The sequence below is a fragment of the Gymnoscopelus braueri genome (assembly GCF_963280865.1).
Source record: "Gymnoscopelus braueri genome assembly, chromosome: 11".
Classification (NCBI taxonomy): Eukaryota; Metazoa; Chordata; class Actinopteri; order Myctophiformes; family Myctophidae; genus Gymnoscopelus; species Gymnoscopelus braueri.
Window position 1 is genome coordinate 30,051,816 of NC_137613.1, and position 18,024 is coordinate 30,069,839.

Sequence of the window (18,024 nt, forward strand, 5' to 3'; positions counted from 1 at the left end):
CACGTCACTCACACTCACTCTCTCTCTCTCTCTCTCTCAGCATCCATGTCGTCTCAAAGAACAGAAAGGATGTTTTCCATTGCAAGAGACCAAGTAGTCAAGGCAGGGGCTTCTTACCCCTCTTTCACATCTCTCCCTTTCTCTCCATACCACCCCTTCAGATCTGCCAACCACCTGCCCTCCTTGCTAGTGCACCCTGCGCTCTGCCGAGCAGCGGAGGAGCCAAAGAAAAGACGCACATTTACACACAGAACTAATTCTTCACGACTAGCTGGATAAGAGTCAGACACACCAACATTAAAAATGGGTTTGCGTACACACACAGAAAACCACTTGCACAGCACAGACAATAGTAAAGACACAAATGTACAATATCACACGTGCGTGCATCCACACACACATACCGTAAGCACATGTTCTCCTTCAGAATGTCCCTCCATTTGGGACTGGAACCTCAGCAGCAGACGTTAGCCAGTTCCTTCCCCTAACCAGCTGTCTTCCCTAGGTACATGTGAGCCTGTGTCTGTCTGAGTGTGTGTGTGAGAGAGAGAGAGAGAGTGAGTGTGTGTGTGTGAGACAATGTGCGTCTGCGTCTCTGAGCTAGGTTCTAACAAGAGATACTAGAGTGGTCGTCTGTCGCCTCGCCTCTGCCTAACAGCTCATCTGTTTATACAGAGAGAGTGAGAAAGACTGAGACAGAGAGTACAGAGATAAAAAGGGGGAACAGAGAGGGGGAGAGAGAGCTGCTTTAAAGCAGACCAGCTTTGCTCTACCCTGCCAGTCCGCTCTTTGCTCAACAGCCAATCCCTGCTACCATGAATATTTTATTCAACCAGTGAAGAGCAAGTGCTCTCTCTCTCTCTCTCTCTCTCTCTCTCTCTCTCTCTCAGAGGACATCCACACTTGGAGGACGCACAAATACTCACCCACTGAGGTATTCAGGTCATACACAAGGGCTCAGCCCCCCAATACACACATACAGATAAATAGAAACACGTGTCTTGTAGTCATTCTACAGGCGGGTGCAGTGCACCGAGAAGGACAGGCAGCAGTTTTATTCACTGGGAGCCAGCATGATTGTCCGTCTTTCATTCTCTGACATTCATGATCCGTATCACAGCCTCAAGGTCAGCCATTTCTTTCAGCATCCTGTAATCCCTCACTTAGTGATGACTCATCGCCCCCTCTCCATGACATCTTTTTTTTTCTTAACCTTTTTTTTTCCAGGTGCTCCACGACAGACAAAGTGTCATCCTCAATCATGGGGGCGTGGGTGCGAAATAGCAGCATCAAGTCAACAGACAATATAGAGCAACATATTCTTCCAAAGTGGACAGCAAACACAAAGAAGATGGTTATTCATTTTCTCAAGGACATGCCTTGGATACAAACCATGCACAGTACGCTCCGTCTAGTCCATGTAGGTCAACAGCATTTCAACAGCTATCCTACTAACGCGCGCCTACATTAACCACCACCAAACTGTTGTTGCTGTAGTAAAACTGAGCCATAAATCATTGCCTCAACTCATCTGGGATACATTGTGTGGGTGAAATTAAATGAGAAGGGTGCCATCTAATGGATGAAGCTATATTTAGCAGCACAAACACCTAGCAAAGTAACCAGACCAGATCAGAGGCCTGGACTATTAAGCAGGATTTGGGGTTAGTCAGGTAAACTTAGTGGCCAGGGGCCAACCACACTGGACACTTCAGCCTCTGTGGGCGTCTTTTTGCAATGGTTATCAATGTGAGCATTTTGTTTGCATGTCACCTTGTGTTTATGCGCTGTGTGTTTTTCAGGGCACCTCAAGTTCAAACCTGGGTTTTTGGGGTTGTGATGGCAATAGGTCACTTCTTACTGGGGTACATCACCATGGTAACTTAGTATATTGCATACATAACCTGCTCCGGAGCAGGTTATGTGTAAGATAACGGTTCAACATGTATAAAAGCATAAAGTCACAAAGAGATGTCCAACACACATCAGCCAGTTAAAGGTAGAAGGGCTTGGTGCTCAACAGGGACAAATTGAATAAGAGGAAAAATACAAGGGCACTTCAAAAAGACTACCCAAATAAAATGTACATTTTGCTAAATAATAAAACGTAAAGACAGTCGAGTGCTCCAGTATTTTATTTGGGTAGTCTCTTTTGAAGGTATTTTTCTTCTGGCAGTAGAATTGTCCATGTTTGTGTTTGTTCTTATGCTGCAAACACCCCCCCTTTCTAAATTGGGAAATCCTGTGTTGCCTTACAACCACATTTGTGTGACCGCTTAGCGTGTTTCATAGTAAAGGCCTCAGGATAAGAACACTGTTGATGTTGGCTTAAAACGGGACATTCAACATTTCTTCTAGAGAGAGATGAAGTGGAAACTGACTGAGCTACACTTCCTAACCGCCTGCCCACTGTACCAAGACATGATCAGAGACACATACTTCCCACAGATTACAATCACCCAAGGAGAGTTTGAAAACATCTCCCATATCTGCTGGGCGAAGTACAACAACGTGCAAACACAGCAACAAGATTTGTGAGCTGCTGTGATAGGAGAAGGATGTGAAATGGAACACAACCACCTAAAAGACTTCTAATACTTGTGTGTATTCCTGCACTGTCTGCATCGAGTGACCTCGGTACATAGTACATAGTACAAACACTGTACATACAAACAGAGCAATTACCTTTAAACACTTGTGAAAAACAGCTGCTATTTGTGCACAACTTTGCAAAAGCTTATCCCAAGCTAACCTTTCCTATGTGGATATATAGGCTAACTATTTCTGACAGCAAATGCACAATTCTTATGGTTTTGTAGGTTAGATTTCCCCTCAGTTGCAATGCAACAAGCTCTGTGTACACATCATTTCTATTCCCTTTTAATTGTACATAGATTATTTTGTTTTGATCGTATGGTTCCACTTTTGCTTTGGCAATGTACTGTAAACGTATGTTTTCTCATGCCAATAAAGCCCTATGAATTGAATTGAGAGAGAGAGAGAGAGAGAGAGAGAGAGAGAGAGAGAGAGAGAGAGAGAGAGAGAGAGAGAGAGAGAGAGAGAGAGAGAGAGAGAGAGCAGGGAGACTGGCTATTTCTGTAATGGTTAGTACATTATAAGGATGAGCAAATATTAATCAATTCAACTACGATTTTGGCTTCCAAAACATCATGAAAACAAGATTGCCAATACCGCATTCCACTTTGCATTCTCGTGAGCAAGACAAACTCACGCTATCCTGATTCCTGGCCTGACGTGGTTCACCCCTCAGATATTAATTTGCTGTGTCCTGACCCCAATACGCACGTTGAAGTAGCGAAGACAGTAATCAAGTGGTTCAACCACTGTGGCTACAGAAGGAGGAACAGGGAGACCTGTCTTGTGTGCGTGTTTGTGCATGTGTATGGAGGCAGTACAGTAACTAAAGGAGTGGGGGGGGGGGGTGCATGCGTGAGTTGTTTAGTCAATTTGATAATCTCATTCTGATCATTTCTGCCATAATCGTGCATCTCTAGCTCAAGCCAAGAACTAGATGGAAGATGATGGAAAAAAGAGCCTTGGCTCATAGAGGTCTATGGCCAAACAAAGGAGCAAAAAACGGAGAAAAAGTTCAAGAGAATCCACTAGGACCTGTTTTCTTCGGTTCAATAAATACTTGGTGTTTCCAAAGTCATTATAGCCAAGTCTAGCCAATGAGGATGCATGGGACGCAAACTTACGGTTAGAACCGGTTTAGCAGTGAGAGATAGCTTACAGCTATGAGAAAACACTGACTAATGATAAAAAACACAGCAGAATGCTGTGCTGGTTGGTTCTTCTATCTATGTCAAGAAAAATAACTCACGAGGACATTTTGGTTTGTTTCTGTCAGATAAGTGCATGGTGAACGCTCTCCCCACATCCTTACCCGTCCCTAACCACACCAAATCCATGCCTAAACTTAAAGGAGCACTTCATCCATTTTCAACCTTATCGTCATATAGCTGGTCCTCCACCAATGCTCAGTATAAGATGGCACAATTTTTGTCTACTCACTCTGCATCTCATATGTACACAGTTCAGGACCCCGCCTACCAATGACATCATCTTTGGCACTTCAGAGCTAATATAAACCAGTGCGTTTCTCTTCCTGGAAAGTTATCATGCTGAAATGGAAGCCATTGTCGTTGCATTAATGCAAAGAAAAGTACACAGAAACAGACAGCATGAACACAGAAAGACAGACAACAACACTGCACTTTATGCATTTTAACACCTTCCCATCACAATCCGATCAACTGGAATGCACGCTGATGCCAGGTGTTAAGAGGGCTTAATGTATGCGCTCAAGACTTATACAAAGATGAAGAAAGACAGAAACACCATTAAAGGAAGTACCATCTAGCTAGGTCTCTGATCCCCTCCCCCCACTTGCAACTACTTGCAACTCCTTGCAACAAAACCGTTTTAAGGCCAGTCCACAGTCACACCAATGCAACTCCTTGCAACTGCCATTTGGGGAAGATGGCAGCAAGTAGATGCAAGGAGTTGCAGTTGCAAGGAGTTGCATTGGTGTGAACTGGCCTTAAGGTTGTTCCAAGATGGCACTGTAGTACCAAAACAACATTTTTCTGTGAAGGAACGACAAAGAAACTCCAGGGCAGGGTCGCACACAATGGCTATCATTTTTCACTCTCTCAATAGTGGCCACTTAAAAGCTTATGGTCTGAAACTTCACCGTCACACACTGCATAATATTAAGTTCATTTGGTAGGAAGACCTCTGCCCTACAGAGGCTGGATTGTATGGTAAATTAACAAACAAGACCTCCTTTGTGCAGTCATTAGCCTATAGGCTGCTGTAGCTATGAAGCCTCCATTGTGAAGGGTTGAATGCTATGCCATTAGTTATACAAAAAGGGGCTCAATCGATTTAATGAACCATTCAAAGAAATGTCATAACGGTGAAAGATTTAACACCATCGTTTGTGTTTTTTATAGGCTACTCTACGGCCCCACTATTGGGAGAAAAATTTATCAACTTTTTTCCTCCCCAATTTAGAGTATAGTTCCTGTCACTGCCAACCCCTACTGTTTGTCTGATGAGGATGTAGACAACCAAATGACTCTGATAAACATTCTTTTCACCTGACAGTGAGGACTTTCACCGGGGAGGGTGTAGGTTGAGGAACACACTATCCCTCCCAGTACAGTCCCCTGCTGAACATGCACCCTGACCTGTAGGAGCCGCAGCAACAGTGAATGGTAGCTTCCCACCCCAGCAACACCAGATTCTAAGTCTCCACGGTGGTGGGGCAGGTACTTTACATACCCATTATTATACGTGCACCAAAACCTTATAAAAACTACACCCATGCACCCCCACTCAATTAAACAGTGCTTCAGGCACTGACAGAGGAGGACAACAGAAGGAAAAGCTCTCTAGCATAGGGTCCTCATCTGACTGGAATCACCTGACTGGTCAAATTCAACATCAGTGGGAAACCGACACTATGGAGCCACACCTTCATATGGTTGGTAGCAGCCAAATACTAACAAAACAGCAAGACCCCGATCTAATGCAAAACATGGAAATCAAAAGGAGCAGGGGGATAACTGATTCTGGACTCAAACAATGTTATCAATAATTGCTTTTCACCACTTCAATTAAGTATTTGACTGAATTCCCCTAAGGTGAATTATTTTCTAAGAATGAATTATTGCTATAAAAGAACATCAGTAAAATGTTCAGTCAAGTCATTAAAACTAAAAAACACTGGACCCAGCCAACAACGCAAAATATTCCCTGGCATATCAGTGCCTGGTGAGATCATAGGCAGAACATAATTTCATTGTTCACAATTATTGCTATGAATACAAGGTATCAGTATCCCTATAATGCTCATCAACAGTATATCCCGGATGTAGTCACCCACGGGCCAGTCACTCTCACTGATAGATGTATATTTTAGCTTAGGAACTCACACAAACGTACAAGTGAATAATAATGATAACTCTGGGCTTTCTTTAATTTTTTCCCGGTTTTAGTATAAGGAACAAGAGAATGATATAGATGCCTGGCACCAGACATAACGTCAGTCAGAACTCGCACATTAACGAGGTGAGTGGAGATCAGACCAAATAGACTGTCATTTAGTGATAAATATAAACTCTGAAAGCATAATGGATGCCTCAGGCAAAGCCATGATACAGTGGACTCTTTCTTTTCCTTCAACCACCCCCCCCCCCACCTCTCTCTCTCTCTCTCCGTCACTCTCTCTTCTCTTCAGAACATCCATTAGCTCCTGGCAGGCTAGGAAACAAAGATGAATAAGCGCAATTATGGTTGAACTTATGACCTGGCCTTTTTAATCTATTTGAAAAACATAATCCCTTGCCTTCCTCTTTCAGCAGGTAATCAACTGGCAAATTGAGTTCCTGTTCTACAAAATCGGTGGGCTGGAGGAACGCCGAAAGGTGGCTGAGTTTTAGCATTCACAACACTGTGAACTGTTGATTTGAGAACAATAATAGATGCTAGTTCTGCTTAAAATGTAGGCTGTACATGCATGGTGGTTGGTATATTATCTTTCAATGGTTCTCTCCATAAAGGCTAAATACATTCTGGAGGGGTAATGTGGGGCCCAACATGTCATCAGAGGTCACAGCAAAGGTTATTGGAGGCAGCAGCTCCCTGATGTCATGTGACCTGATAACATTTGTTTCTTGATACAAACAACAGAGAACTATAGACGCTGCACTAACCACATCACAGCAATCACAAGAATACACAGCTGTCAACTGTACATAAACACCTGGAAAAACTCATATCCCTGCTAATGATTTTAAATGTCCTTTTATTTAGTTTTTACACACCTTGTACACAAACCACCGTTCAGCAATCCCGTCGTGGACACTGGACTGCTGCCTAAAAGTCTTGTCGTTGCTTGCAACTCTTGTTTCACACCTACTGTGATTACACCTGCTTATATTTTAATGAATGCTCTTCTCATGTTTCCTTGCTCTCTTTTATCTCAACTGTAAAGCATGTTTTGACGCTTGCCTTGAAAAAGCAAGTGCCATACAGTAGCCTGATAGTTAAATTATTTCTGGACATCAATGCCTTCACCTATCCTTGGACCATTATTAGGATCTGCAGAACATGAAATTGGTCAGGGCAGCAGCGGCAAAGTAACACAGAGTGGTTATTTCTCCGCTGGAGCCGGGTTTCAAGCATTCCGGCTCGGCTGACATCAGAACAATGGAGTACTTTTCCTCAAGCGCGAGTGCTCTGACGGACAGAGTCAAGGTTAAAGAGGCCAGAGACTTCATTAGGACTTCAGGCAGTTGATTTGACTGAAGGGCCCCCTGTCACAGCAGAAGCATTGACTTCCATTTCAGCCAAAATATACATAAAGGTTCTCGACTCCCAACACAAACTCAAAACTAACCTAAAATAATTCCTGTCTTTGAAATACAAGTGAACATAGTTTAACTCCTTGAAGGCCTTGATCGTAGAATCCTCTGCCCCCCACCCCCACCCCCACCCCTCCTTTCTCTGTAAATACATTATGATTCTACTGAGCTTTATTATTACAATACATTTTTACTGTATATGTAATGCATTGTATGTATATGTACTGAATAATTGAGTACAATGGACCACAATGGTCCATGTGTTATCATTTTAGCATAACCTTTGACTGTAATACATGTACTATTAACAATCATGTTAATAAAGTATTCAATCAATCAAACAAACATACTGTAGGTCTATTCTAAGCAGCAAGCTAACAACTCCATTTTCACACACCATGCAGGGGTGAGGTGATTCGGTGAACACTTGCTATGCATCCCATCATATGTCTATCATGCATTATAGGGCAGCATTCAATTTATGCAACAACACAAGGTTCTGCCGCCCTAAACCTTATATATAATGCATTATAACAGTGATTATAATAACACAAAGATAACACTATGATCCTTGGCAAGTGCGGTCAGTGCGCAGCAAATATGAAATATTATATTACTTGACCTTATAAGTCACTATAGAATGGGCCACCCAGAAGAGAAGATTTGTGTTAATTTTTTTTAAATTATTCACATTTTTACACACTTTAAAATCTTTCCCAAAAAATATAAAAGCTGCTATTTTTGAATAGCCAACGTATAAATGGATAAAGTGGTTGAAATGATTGTGATGCTGTATTAACGCATTTTTCTGGGGACCCCCTGGGACCCCCTCAAGGACCCCTGGGGGTCCACGGACCCCATTTTGAGAACCACCGCCCTAACACACATAATATTCACACATATAGATAAACATGGCATGCACACACAGTCCATCTCTGTGTCTGTCTGCCTGTATCACCCTCTCTATGATGAGACAGGATTCTTAACCAGATGTGGCGCTATAGGGGGGCTTGAAGGGGCCAAGATGGCCACAGTACACCTGTAGCACCCACAGGAAATACACAGTTCAGTATGTATGCTTAAATTGGTAGGTTATAACCACAGTTCGGAGCACCCCCAATTAATAGTGAAGCTCCCCCCTCAGCAACCCCAATACAAACATGTGCTGGCCCTGCCACTGACCCTCACGTTGATGAGAATGACCATTGAACCACTTGAACCCACTTAAACCTTAGTGCCGTGATGTGAATGTCATTCAACCTCTTGAAGCCCCTTCAGAAGCTTCATTCTGATGCCAACATCCAGTGAGAATAGCTGATCTATCTACAAGCCAAGCTCACGATGCCTCGCATTGCAACATACATGCTTGTAGATCGGCAATTTTTGGCGCATGATTTGGTGTAGTGGGGGAAAAAAAATTCAGACCAAGTATAGAGCCCTGGGAGATACCGGTCAACTAAGTATATAGGGTGGAAGTGGTTAACCCATTAAAACCAGGAAAGCCTCTGTCATTTTACATTTTAGATTTTGGCGTTGGCTATTCAAAAATAGCAGATGTACAAGCTCACAGCGCGTCACTTCGTGCCACGGTGCGAGCTCGTACATCTGCTATTTTTGAACATTTTTGTAAAGTCTTGAAAGTGTGAGAACTACTGATTTTAGAAGACATTTGTAGAATCGGCCTCAGCTCTGTGAGACTAGTTATTTTTTTCGGGGACTTGGTACTTCTCAGTATGAGTTACTCAATCACCTCATCTGTATTTTTTATATCTGAGAAACTCCACCCAACAACAAACAGGAAGTGGGCGGGAACTGCGACGCTCTATAGAGCGTCGCAGTTCCCGCCCACTTCCTGTTTTTTTTGGTGCCGGAAGAAAAAACTCAATGCATTTTTCCATTGACATTTCCAAAAATATTTATATCTATTAATTTAAGCCTCGAATCAAGCCATCATGACATGACATGAATCATGACCATAAACGTTTGATTCTGTGATTTTTTTTTTGTTGAAAACGGCAAAACAAAGGGTATTTATTAAATATAGTATATCATATAATTAAATATAAAATTTAAAAAAAATCACAGAAAAAAACGTTTTATGGTCATGATTCATGTCATCTCGTGATGGCTTGATTCGAGGCTTAAATTAATAGATATAAATATTTTTGGAAATGTCAATGGAAAAATGCATTGAGTTTTTTCTTCCGGCACCAAAAAAAACAGGAAGTGGGCGGGAACTGCGACGCTCTATACGCGCACACACACACACACACACACACACACTGAAGTCAGACTGGGGCAAGAGGTCAGCATGTATAGGGCTTGTGTAACCCACAAACTATGTAGGTCACACACAAGAAGTTTAATGCTGCACAAAATAAGATCTAGCTTTTTCACGCCCCAGTTAAAACCAAGTCATTTGTTGACGTCGCAAGCAGAAGGACATTCAAAAGAGTCCCCTTTGAGTCCTGTAATGTGAACTACACCGTAGTTAATCTTAGGAATGAATGACATACTGAAGGCTTGCAAATTCCTTACTTCAAAGAACTGTGAACATGTTTAACTTAGCCCCAAAATACCTTGAAGACTTCATCACAAAAGACAAATGGGTCATGTGCTTCAAAATAGTTCAAAATATATTTTGGAGAACAAATATAATATAGGTAGCCTACTATAGGCCAAAAATGTAAATTAAGCAGCTGAGCAGCAGTGAGTCTGGAACATGTGTGTCGTTACAGTAAAACATTTTGATGCACTTTTGGGGAAAACATTTGATCATTCAAAAATATTAGTAGTACCATGGACGACTGATTTGTTATGAATTTTCAAAATTGTAGACAGTTGCTGTAGCACCACCATCAGGACCATTAGCCCATGATGGCAACTGAGGGGACCCATGATGTGTAAGTGTTGCTTATTTTCATGCATGTGAATAAGAAGATTGGTAAATATAATATTCACATTAAGGCATTACAGTGTATTAGTGTTTAACTAGACAATTCTGTCCTGTTAAACAATGCCAGCTAACATAACATTGTAATGGGCTCCTGAGTCCTGAACAAGGGGTTGATACTGCTGCTCGACTCGTGTGTCTCACTAGTAGCGCCTTATTTGCTCTCTGTGACGAACCCACATGAGACAAACAACAACCAATCAAGGCGACGAACTTAAACAAACAACATAAGTGATTTGATGCTCCCACCGCCTTCCATATGAAGGCGTTTTAATAACAAGAAGCTCATTCGCCACGTGTCCCCCTGACTAGAAAAGCCGGGTGCTAACAATAGCAGCTGACTTCTAAAGCAAGCATCCCCCCTTCTTCTTCTGCAGCAGCAGCAGGCAGACAACTGTCTGGGGTAAAAACATGCATTTCTGCCTGTGTTTTGTCGGGTCTTACCGTCCTCAAAAGGGGTCTCATTTGCTCAGCAAATACAGCAGGCTGCTCCATTATTCCCCTGTCGTCTTCTTTAACTTGTTTTGGGTGCTGGTGGTGTTGTTGTGCTGGAGCCTGGAGGGGTCCGGCAGTCCCACTTCAGTAACACTTCTCTGAACTAGTATGTTGTGGAGGACTTGGGGTGCTGCTGCTGCCTGCTACTGAATGCCATGGACAGAGACGCCTTACGGGTGATTGACAGGGCTCTCCGCCAATAGGTTTTCGGTAATCGGCACTCGAAGCCAGAGAGGGCGGGCAGAAGCAGAGCAAACTCGCTGACCCCGCCTACCAACAAAAGTCCCCAAGTGCGCTTTTGTGACACAATTAAGCGACATCTGGAGAAACCCAACGTCCAAACTTCTAAATACATTTGGAAATCTATTGATTTATTCGTTTGTATGGATGTTTGTATGAATGTTGGGTAACACTTGCATGTCTATAAAGTGTCATAAACATACTTTATAATGCATTATAATCTACTTAAAGACTGTATAATTATAGGTACAAAAACTCATAAATACTCATAATGCTTTATATCAATAATCATAACACATCACGCATTTTATAATAGCTTATAAAGTCAAGTATGCAAGCATCGTAATTGTCTTATAACTATATAATTACAGTTTTAAGTAGTCATATAATGCAATCATAACACATTATAAAGCCTCATAATTACTTATAAGGTCAAGTATCATAATATTTCCTAATTACTACTCACTCATAGACGTTTTCTTTTGGTCAGGATCATAGTTGTATTATTATTATTCTCATAGCTGTATACATTTTAATAATTATATAAGGCATTATAATAATTATTACAATGCATGTAGTCACTATAAGTGGCCATTGGGTAGCCTGGCTCCAGACCATCTTTGCCCACTCACTTCAGCTTCAGTCAGTTAATCATTCAGCCATTGGGTGTTTTAAGTATAATATAAGAAAATAGCATTCAGTTTATGCAAGAACAACAGAAAAGGTTTCTGCCTACACCTTAATTTGATTACGTGACTTACAATCACACTATAATGCATTATAACAGTGATTATAATACTACATTAAAACATTATTATAATGTATTACAACTGATAATTGTAATAAACCATGATCATTGAAAGAAATCCATGTCTGAGTGTCCAGCATTTATGAAATATTATAATACTTGACCGTATAAGTCATTATGAAATGCTTTATAATGTGTTATGATTATTGTTATAAAGCATTGTGATTATTTATTAGGTTTCATGTTTATAATGCATTATGGACATTTTAGGAGGATGCATAAGCAAGTGTCACCGAATGTTATGGTCACCATCATCATCTTATAATACTATTAATAATGGTAATACATAATCATGATACAAATATGAAATATAGTAGGGCCTATATCATACTGTTATGTTAAATGTCAAAGTAGTCAAATATGCCATGAATATAAGGTGCTAGAGTGAAAATTGGGTTGCCTAAGTTAGGGATGAAAAAAAATTGAGAACCACTGCCCTAAAAACCTTTGGCTTGAAGAGGAGTTCGTTTCATATTTGGCAAAAGTTCAATTCGTTTTTTAATAGTTAAGATAGACCAATGACTGATTATCACCAGCAGATGGCAGTCCTGTATAACTCCTGGCCAAGCGACATACCGTCATCATGTGAGTGTGGCCCATAGTGGAGTGCAGCGAAGTCACAATGTAAGTGATTTTCTTTTGTTCAAGTGTTAAATAGCTCTATATTCTGAGTAATTGTTGCATGAATGCATTCATGCAACAATTACTCAGAATATAGAAAACATGTTTGTTAACAGGTGTCTCCAGTCTCTCCAGCTCTTTCGTAAAGAGAAAATACATTTTCAGGTGTGGATAGTATGCAATCAGGGGAGATAACTCATACAAGATACAGGATAAACAAGTGAAATTGGAAGTAATTAAACAAATAAATAAGAATACAAAATTGGAATTGGAACACTAAATTGAAGAAGCTGATAATTGGGTTGTATTTCCTGATTGGATTAAATTGGTGACCCACCTGAAAATGTAGGCCTATTTTCTATTTATTAAAGGGCTGGAGAGACAGGGAGACCTCTGTTGTTGAACAAGTGCTGGCTGTATAATGGTTAATATTGGAATATAGAGCTTTAACATTTTAACAAAATACTTTTTGTTGGAACCTAAATATATCACTTATACAGCACCTTACTTGTCATGGTAACTGCAGAATTCAGTTTTCTCTTGAGCCCCTGATTATTTAGCCCATTGATTCACAGAAAACGATAACCTTTGGCAAAATGTGTTAATTTAATTCCACTTATTTGTTTTTGCTTCAAACTATATATGTAATTATGTGCAAAACCCATGTTTAACTATATCATATCATATTGTCAGTATATGCCTTGGATATTAATTTAAATGAATAAACACCACTGCAGAAACACTTAACCTAAAACACTACAATGAATAAGAAATAACCAGAAAGGAACTTTATAATAAGAGTACTTTTTGGAAAATCCTTAAATCAATTCAGTGGACAACAACGCTCTCTAATCTATTTTACTTTAAACTAACTGGCAACTGCTCTGTTGTGCAACAGACATTGTCAAAGTAGGCCAACACAAAGTTAACAATGAGGTAGACAGTTTGTACAATGTATAAATTCAGGGATGCTGTGGTCCAATAGATTAATTATGGCTTGATTGATTGATTGATTGATTGATTGATTGATTGATTGATAACATAGCAAAAAACAACAGGTAACAAAAAACAATATGAGTAAACCTTATGCCAACTTCACAGCAACAGAAATAGTGGGTTTCCTCTAAGTGTTTCTCTGCTCAATGGGTGTGTAAACATCCATATTACCTCCATGTGTAGGCTACGTCTAGTTCACGTGGAGTTCAGACCTCAAAGAGCTTCTTGGTTGCCACTTTGTCTTGCCGCAAAACTCAGCGAAAAAAGTATAACTTTCCTCAACTTTTTGCTGGCTCCATATCCTGTCGCAACCAATCGCTCCTTGCCATACAATGCATGGAACCACGCCCCTTTCTCAGGATGCAGAAGTGGAATTCCAGTCATGGTGTGATTTCAGCTTTAAACCTATATCTGGATTATTGCTGTTTGAAACTATACAATAGGCCTATCTTCACTCACCTATTGTAAGCTAATGTCACATTTTTCACTGTAAAACGATTTCCTCCCTGCAGATGTGATGAATAATGGAGCGCAATGCATTAAAACAGCAAAACAGGCCCGTATTCTTTCAACAGAGTTCGCAGGAGTCTTTCTCTAAATAGACCACTGCTCCCCAACCCCCAGACACGCATAATCACATGGCAGCTAGGTCTGAAATAGAACTGCAAGGTGGGAGATCAAACTATCACCTCTTAATTGTACCCCGAGTCTCAGAGACGCTGCGAGCCCATTAGCGCACAAAGAGAAGTGTGCCGGTACCGCCTCTTTAACATGCATTTGAATGCAGCTGAGAGACATGAGTCAGAACTTAGACAAGTGGAAGAAAGCAAAGCACCACATGGGCCTCCACCTGTGCTGGGACACACTTAAAAAGATGCAACTTGGTTGCAAGGATTGATAGTGATGAAACAAGTTCTTGCTCCTTGGAAGTTTCAGCATATATGAAGGAGCCTGGAGTTGTAGTTACTATGGAGTTTTAACATTTCATTCATCCTTCAAAGTTAAGTCAACTTTAATTACACACTTGACATTTCAACATTTTCAGGTAACCTAAATCCTAAGTGTTAATTTAACTTAGAAAGAGAGTGCGAAAATGCTTTTTTCATTTTATTTTAGGACTTGGGTAGGACTTTTATGTCCTCCCCAGATTTGAACCCTAGTGTCCCATGTGAGAGACCAAATATCTACTACTCATACAAGAGGTAGCGGGCACAGCTTCAGGCAGTACTACTTGTCAGTAGGTTGTCCTACCCAACACCAGTGTCTACATATCTCAATGAAAAGAGACTACCTCCAACCACTGTAGATGTTATATTGTATTAATAGACTCTACCATACAGACTGGTTAACATTTTATTCATAAAAATAAGTTCTGGATTGCAGCTTTAAAATGTTCATTTACAGTAGATTACTTTTTCTTTTCTTTTTTTTTAGATTTTTCACTGAGCTGCAGGCAGTGAGAGGTAACAGATTTGGGTGTGTAACATGGCAGTCACAAACCACTAGATGAATATTGACTGTGTCATGTTTAGAGCCCAGAGGCTGCAGAAATGAAGAGTCCTTCCCTCCCCAGAGGTTTGGAGGATGTTGTTTGTTCTCGCGTGGTGAGGCCAACCGAGGGCAGCAGGGGGCTACGAGGCCGACGTGAAATTCCCAAATCTGTTGAGGCGCTCCTCCAAAGTGCCAATGCATTGATTTTGACCACAAATCTCTTCCGTGTGGCCGACCCCTGCCCGGCTCCCGAGCAAACTATATACACACGGTCTTATGAGAGCCCTGCATGGTGCTGTGAATTCTGTTCATCTCCCCTGGGAGACAGGTTGGAGTCTGGCTAGCATACAGAGACCACTGCGGTGTACCAAAATGGACCCAGGGATGGGTAGGGGGGCTGTAAGGAGAGCAGGTGGGGTGGAGCGTGTCCCACAACCCCACACCCTCTCCAGGGGGAACACACTGCTCTGGAATCAATGCTCTGTTAAGTGCAGCTTAGCTACGGGACACTCTGGCTACAACATTACTCATGCACCGTCGAATGGGGCCCCAGTCTACAGACGGCACAACACGATCTGAGGGCACCTAAAGAGACGCTGGAACCCCCTCCATTCCCTATCGCCTCTGTGATCCCTAATGCTCTTGTGCACAGAGTCCTATGTGATTTTGTATAAGTCAATCAGTTTTTAACACATCCGTAATAACAAATGCAGGACTAAAAACTAAAAAGGATGATGCACTACGCAGCCTGTCGTTGGACATCAATTTCAGAGTAGGTGTGCAAGAGGTCATAGAGAAGTGTGTCTCTGTTTAAAAAAATCTTTTTTTGTGTGGAAAAAGTCCGCTTACAGTATTCACAAAGGTTTCCTGCGAGGCAACCAATCAGAAGCTTGCGGCACTGCTCAAGTGTTGTGGAGGTATGTGTTGGGTGCTCATTTGTGTTGTGGTCCAGGGTGTGTTTGTGTGTACTGTAGGTTTATGTGTTAATACCACACCAATGTGTGAGGTTGCCGGCAACATTGGAGTGAATTGTCTATATGCATTATTTCAAGTCAGCCAGTCAGTGCGATGATCTGAAGTGTAGTGTTTGGGCGGCAGTGGCTCAGGAGGTAAATCGTCTGCTTGGTTCGATCCCAAGCTCCTCCTGGCCTAGTGTCCTTGTGCAAGACACTGAACCCCCTATTGCTCCCGATGAACAGGTTGGTGCCTTGCATCGGTGTGTGAATGCAATGTACATTGTAAAGCACTTTGGAGAGAGGCGCGACATACAGTAAATGCACCGTTTTGTTTCCCACTGTCAACAGCTTAGAAAGACACTTCAGCCAAGAACACATGAAAAGCATCATCACAGCCAGGTACGTTTTCAGTATGCCACCAAACAGCATGGCAATTCAAGGATTTGCTTGTTACATAAAGATCAGGTTGGCATGCGGTTTAACTGGTCTGATAATTTGACAGATTTGACATTTATCAACAAGGCTAACACAGGAACTGTAGTGTCAAGAGGAAACATTGTTTCAACCACCATCTCAGTCTTGGCTGTCCAGTGTTTACTCTTAGTGGGGTGAAGTCGGGGGCTTTCGAAAAAATCTTGACCCAGAAACATGTCTGCCTGTGGCTAAATTTAGCCAGCGAGAGCAGTGATAGTGTGTGAGTGGAGGTGAGGAAGTGGCCTTAAGCCCTCATCTGTGTTTGGATGTCAGGCCTTCTTGAGTACAATGTCTCTTGTGCGTTCTTGGCCTTTCGTACATGAACTCTCACCGGTGTCACCGATGGAACACCTTAGACAAGGACACACACACACACACGCCCGCACACACACACACACACACACACACACACACACACACACACACATACACACACAAATTGCACATAGCACTGTGTTCCATGCAGTGACAGGAGAATGCTGATACAACCATCACCAAAAAAAACTGAGACAGTCTCTGAGGTTGTACACAGAGATTGTTAACATCTGCAGGAGAGTATGTGAGTCAATTCCTCGCTTTGTGCAGGTCTCATCCCAGTGCGCCTGCTCACCTATAAGCCAACATGGTCCGAGTTTGTGGAAGCATGCTGTAGAGGTGTCTATTGATTGCTGTGCTTCTTGCATGAATGGCTGAGTTTATCGACTTGTTGTACAGTAGGAGTTTGGAGTTGTCACAACCTCCCAGGAATCACCGGTTGTTAAGTCAAGGTACGGTAGATCTATAAAGCAAATGATCACAGAGCGATCAGGGACGATTAGCGTATGCTGGCTCCTCCTGGTGATGATAGCTCATTTGAACACGAAATGGTATCGTCATCACGTTGGCAACTAACCTCTGACCAGTGATTATTTAATGTTCTCTTTTATTCTCAAAGATCTTGTGAAGCTATAGTACAAAATCATTGGGTCTGTTTAGTGGTGCATAAAAAAAAACAGCCTACAGGTACATTATTTTGTAAAAGGCCCATTGATTTGAAAAGTTCAGTAAAGTAGTTAGACACAGGCTGCTGTTGATCATAGGTCTCAAAGGATTTGAGGATTTGATTTCTTTAAAACCGCTCTAAAAGAGCACTTACAGGTGGCTGCAATTCGTAACTGGCCCCTGTAAAAAGTCTAAGCTTATCTCCAGAAATGCCCCCCACCCCCCAACCGTTTACTGCACATATTTCTCCTTTCTTTTCTTCATGTTTTTGCATATTTAGTATATTATTGTTTTAATTTAAATGTCTCGATGAATTGAAAATGCAGGACCCCAATGGAAACAAGCCATAGTGCTTTCTTGGGTTTATCCTTTTAGCAGCCTTTGTATAAAACTGTACCTCTGTGCTTTTTTTGCAAACTGTTAATAAAGTATTCAATCAATCAATCTATCTATCTTTCTCCTTGCACTGAATGTGAGGTGCTATGGGCTAGATAACAGATAACTGCAGTCGATTCTGTCCTCTCACCTTTCTGGAGAATAAACAGAGAGACAAACTGTGGATACCATACCGTAACCGTATATGTAAACAAGCCAGTAATACTTGATTGAACGGAA

The 18,024-nt window shown here is 41.6% G+C and overlaps 1 protein-coding gene across 7 annotated transcripts in view; it reads right to left on the minus strand.

Moving 5' to 3' along the window:
- The window catches only part of LOC308094553 (sodium bicarbonate cotransporter 3-like), a 75,594-nt gene extending 64,661 nt beyond the window's left edge, over positions 1-10,933 (minus strand). For 6 of the 7 annotated variants that reach the window (XM_080441284.1, XM_080441280.1, XM_080441281.1 and 3 more), the window contains exon 1: positions 10,792-10,933. In XM_080441284.1, the coding sequence (XP_080297410.1) occupies positions 10,792-10,842 (51 nt within the window). In that variant the 5' untranslated portion in view covers positions 10,843-10,933. Of the gene's footprint in view, positions 1-404; positions 573-10,791 lie in introns of those variants that run through there. The other variant, XM_080441283.1, reaches the window with a different exon arrangement.
- Between the last annotated feature and the right edge of the window lie 7,091 nt (positions 10,934-18,024).